This window comes from Notechis scutatus, chromosome 3, assembly GCF_049901735.1.
Source record: "Notechis scutatus isolate UNSWTSFEM ecotype Mainland chromosome 3, rNotScu1.2, whole genome shotgun sequence".
Taxonomy (NCBI): Eukaryota; Metazoa; Chordata; class Lepidosauria; order Squamata; family Elapidae; genus Notechis; species Notechis scutatus.
In genome coordinates this window covers 203,591,755-203,595,049 of record NC_142011.1, presented here as the reverse complement: position 1 = coordinate 203,595,049, position 3,295 = coordinate 203,591,755, and the positions used below count along the sequence as shown (strand labels likewise).

The window sequence follows — 3,295 nt, the reverse complement described above, 5'->3', positions numbered from 1 at the left end:
AGGGAAATATGAATATGATGAGTATAAAATGGATAAATATAGAAGAAATGTAATTGAATAAGAGCAAAGAGAAATAATGAGAAATCTGCTAAAAAAATATTGAAGTGGAAATGGGATATATTAGAATTATATTGTATACAACAATGTTTTATCTGCCTTGTAAAAATTTATAATGGAAAGAGGTTTAATGTCTTTAATGTCTAATGATGCTTTGTTTGTCTGTAAAATTAATAAAATTTGTTTCAAAAAAAAAAGAATACAAACCCTGAAGAGAAGGAAAGACTATTAAGGTTCTTCTGTTCCCGAACTCTGCCAGGTGAGGTTTGTGCCAACTAGTAAAGTATTTGAAATCATTGTAAAAGAGTGCCAGGAGAGAAAGCTTACTATTACAGAAGCTACATATGTTTTGTCAAAAAAGAAACCCACTAATTAATGATTATTAATAATAAACTTGTGATAAAATATAATTGAATGATACCATGTCTGAAATTTTTCAAGATAAAAAAATGTCACATTTTGTGCTAAACAGCTTCTTTGGATTGAAAATTATGGGCACAGCAATACTTCCGGTTTACATAGTTTTGTTCTTAAGTACTTTGCTCAGTAAATTGTATCACATCTGTATGTTCTTAAGGAAAGCATCTATGATGTGTCAAATAAAATTGTAGCTTAATATGCAATATTAAGTATATATTATATTATATATATATTATGTATATGCAATATTTATGAGTCTTCATAACTGGTCTTCCTTCATGGTTTCCTGCTGCTCCGAGCTTCCCTTCTCATCCTTGAAAACTCTTTGCAGAGCAACCTTGTAAGATGCTCTGTGCTTATCCTTTCCTTTCTTCTTCCTCCCCACTAAGTAATAAAGGAGTGGGTTGATGCTGCTGTTGAGAGTGGTACATCCTAGCCCAATGGTCATGAGGAGGAGATTAGGGGTATCAAAATATTCAATGACATAAAAGACATTCATTGGGAGAGAAAGCAGGAGGAAGAAAAGGAGAGCCAGAGAGATAGTGATGAGAAGTTTCCTTTGATTGCGTTGAGATTTAGATCTCATATGAATCAAGAGAGTCACAGTGGACACAACCATGAGAGGTGTACAAAGTAAACCATTCACAATCAGCTGGTAAAGCACAGGTGAACTTCCAAAGGCCCTGGTTTGGTGGAGAATGAAGTGCACTGCAGAGAGCAGGAAGGACAGGATCCAGATGAGGCTACAAACAAGAGTGGATAAATATGGCGGACGATGGCAGCGATGCCAGAGTGGGAAGAGGACAGCCACACACCTGTCCAGGCTGATGGCCATCAGCAGAAACTGGCTGGCAGAATAGGTGAAGCAGTAGAGCTCAAAAAGTAAGAAGAAAAAGATATCGCTAACGTATGTTCTGTGACTCACAGTAAACACTTTCACAAATATGGTTGCAGTAATGAGGGATGTGAGGACCCCAAAATCAGCAATGGAGAGATTCAGGATGAAAGTGGTGAAAGGATTCCTCTTAATACAATAGGCCAGGAGATAAATTGTCATTCCATTTCCCACCAGGCCCAAAATGGAAATAAAGACAAAGAATCCACTGAGAACATTTCGTGTTACATTATCAGACAGTTGATCATAAGAAAAAGAAAAAGTTTCTGGTATTTTAGAAATATTTGGAGGAATTGTAGTAGCATTGAAAAGAATATTGATCTTTCCAGTTATTTCAACAATCCAGAAATGCTCCTGTTGATCCCTAATATCAAAAAAGAAAGAAAAGGAGAATCAGTCCTTGTCAGAGAAATACATAGACACACAAACACATACACACACATTCATACAATAAACACCATTGCAAAATACAATCCCAACCATAAAAAACTTTGTTCAAGACCAGACTTATCAATACTGCAAAGAATCTACTCCCGTGAACTCTGTACAGAACTCAAAAGACATCTAGACAATGGAGAGAAGGACCTATACATTGACTACCATGCTGATTGTATCAAAAGTCAGTCACACAACCCACAACTCTGCATCCAACCCTACCTCCTCCAACCCACCATCACTTAAAACTAGGCACGCACGCCCCTAACTACCTCAATTCCAACTACAAATGGCTTTAAATGCAAGCTACTCAATGCAAGAAGCCTTGTAAATGAAATACCTGAATTTCTCCTCTTACTAAATACAGCTAAATTTGACATCATATTTGTCTGTGAAACATGGCTCAATGCATCTCTCCCTGACTCCATCACCACAGTAAGAGACTATCATGTTTACTGATCAGATCACGAAATCCATAGAGGAGGTGGTGTTGCTATCTTCTATAAAAAGTCCCTACATCTAAAAAACATCCAAGTTACCCAGAGCTTGCTTTTCCTGAGACCATCATCTGTGAACTGTCCTTAAATATCACATTTCGATTCTTATTATGTTACAGAGCACCTGATTATGACATCGAACATGTAAACAAGTTAAATTCACTACTAACATAGGCAACATCCTGCCCACATGCTTTTATCTTTCTTGGTGACTTCAATCTACCTTATATTAACTGGACCCCTAAACGAATGTAAAACTGAACCCATACATGCAACCTTCTACAATGCTGTAACAAATCTGGGACTGGAACAACTAGTAACCAACAATACTAGACTTAACAACTGCCTCAACCTCATCTTCTGCAATAGTTTGAATTCAATTTACGGAATCCAAATTAAAGAACCCTTTTCCAACAGTGACCACAACATGATTGACTTTTGTCTCAACATACGTCCACACAAAAATCAACATAATGACGGGATCCCCAATTGTAACTTCAAAAAAGGCAACTATGATCATATAAACAATGATCTCTTCATCTCTTGATTGGCAATTTTTATTCACTGGATGCAATACTGTTGAAGACCATTGCAACATATTTTTACTTGAAGTCAAAAGAGTCATCAAACTATATGTACCAATAACAGCTCCCAAAACCAGAAAAAACAAATTACCCATAACAATAAGGAAGCTTCAATCCAAAAAGAAATCACTTTGGAGAAAAAAAATCTGGTCACATTGCCAACTTCAAAAGCCGATACAAAAATTTATGCTACCAGATAAAGACTGAATGCACCAATTATCACATTAAGTGCTAGAGCCCACTGTAACTACATAGCCAAAAAGACATTAAGAGTTGTTAACCTAATCCTACGTAGCTTTTTCTTTGGTAATATCACACTACTAACTACAGCATATTAAACATTTGCTAGACCAATACTTGAATACAGCTCATCAGTCTGGAACCCGCATTATATATCTGATATTAAT

At 36.2% G+C, this 3,295-nt stretch overlaps 1 protein-coding gene across 1 annotated transcript; it reads right to left on the bottom strand.

The window, feature by feature from the left end:
- Positions 1–252: 252 nt before the first annotated feature.
- Positions 253–1,753, bottom strand: LOC113430336 (proto-oncogene Mas-like; the record flags this gene model as incomplete). Its single annotated transcript, XM_087959014.1, has 1 exon — positions 253–1,753. A coding segment is annotated over one exon (1,017 nt), but the record flags the coding sequence as incomplete, so codon positions are not given.
- Positions 1,754–3,295: the final 1,542 nt, after the last annotated feature.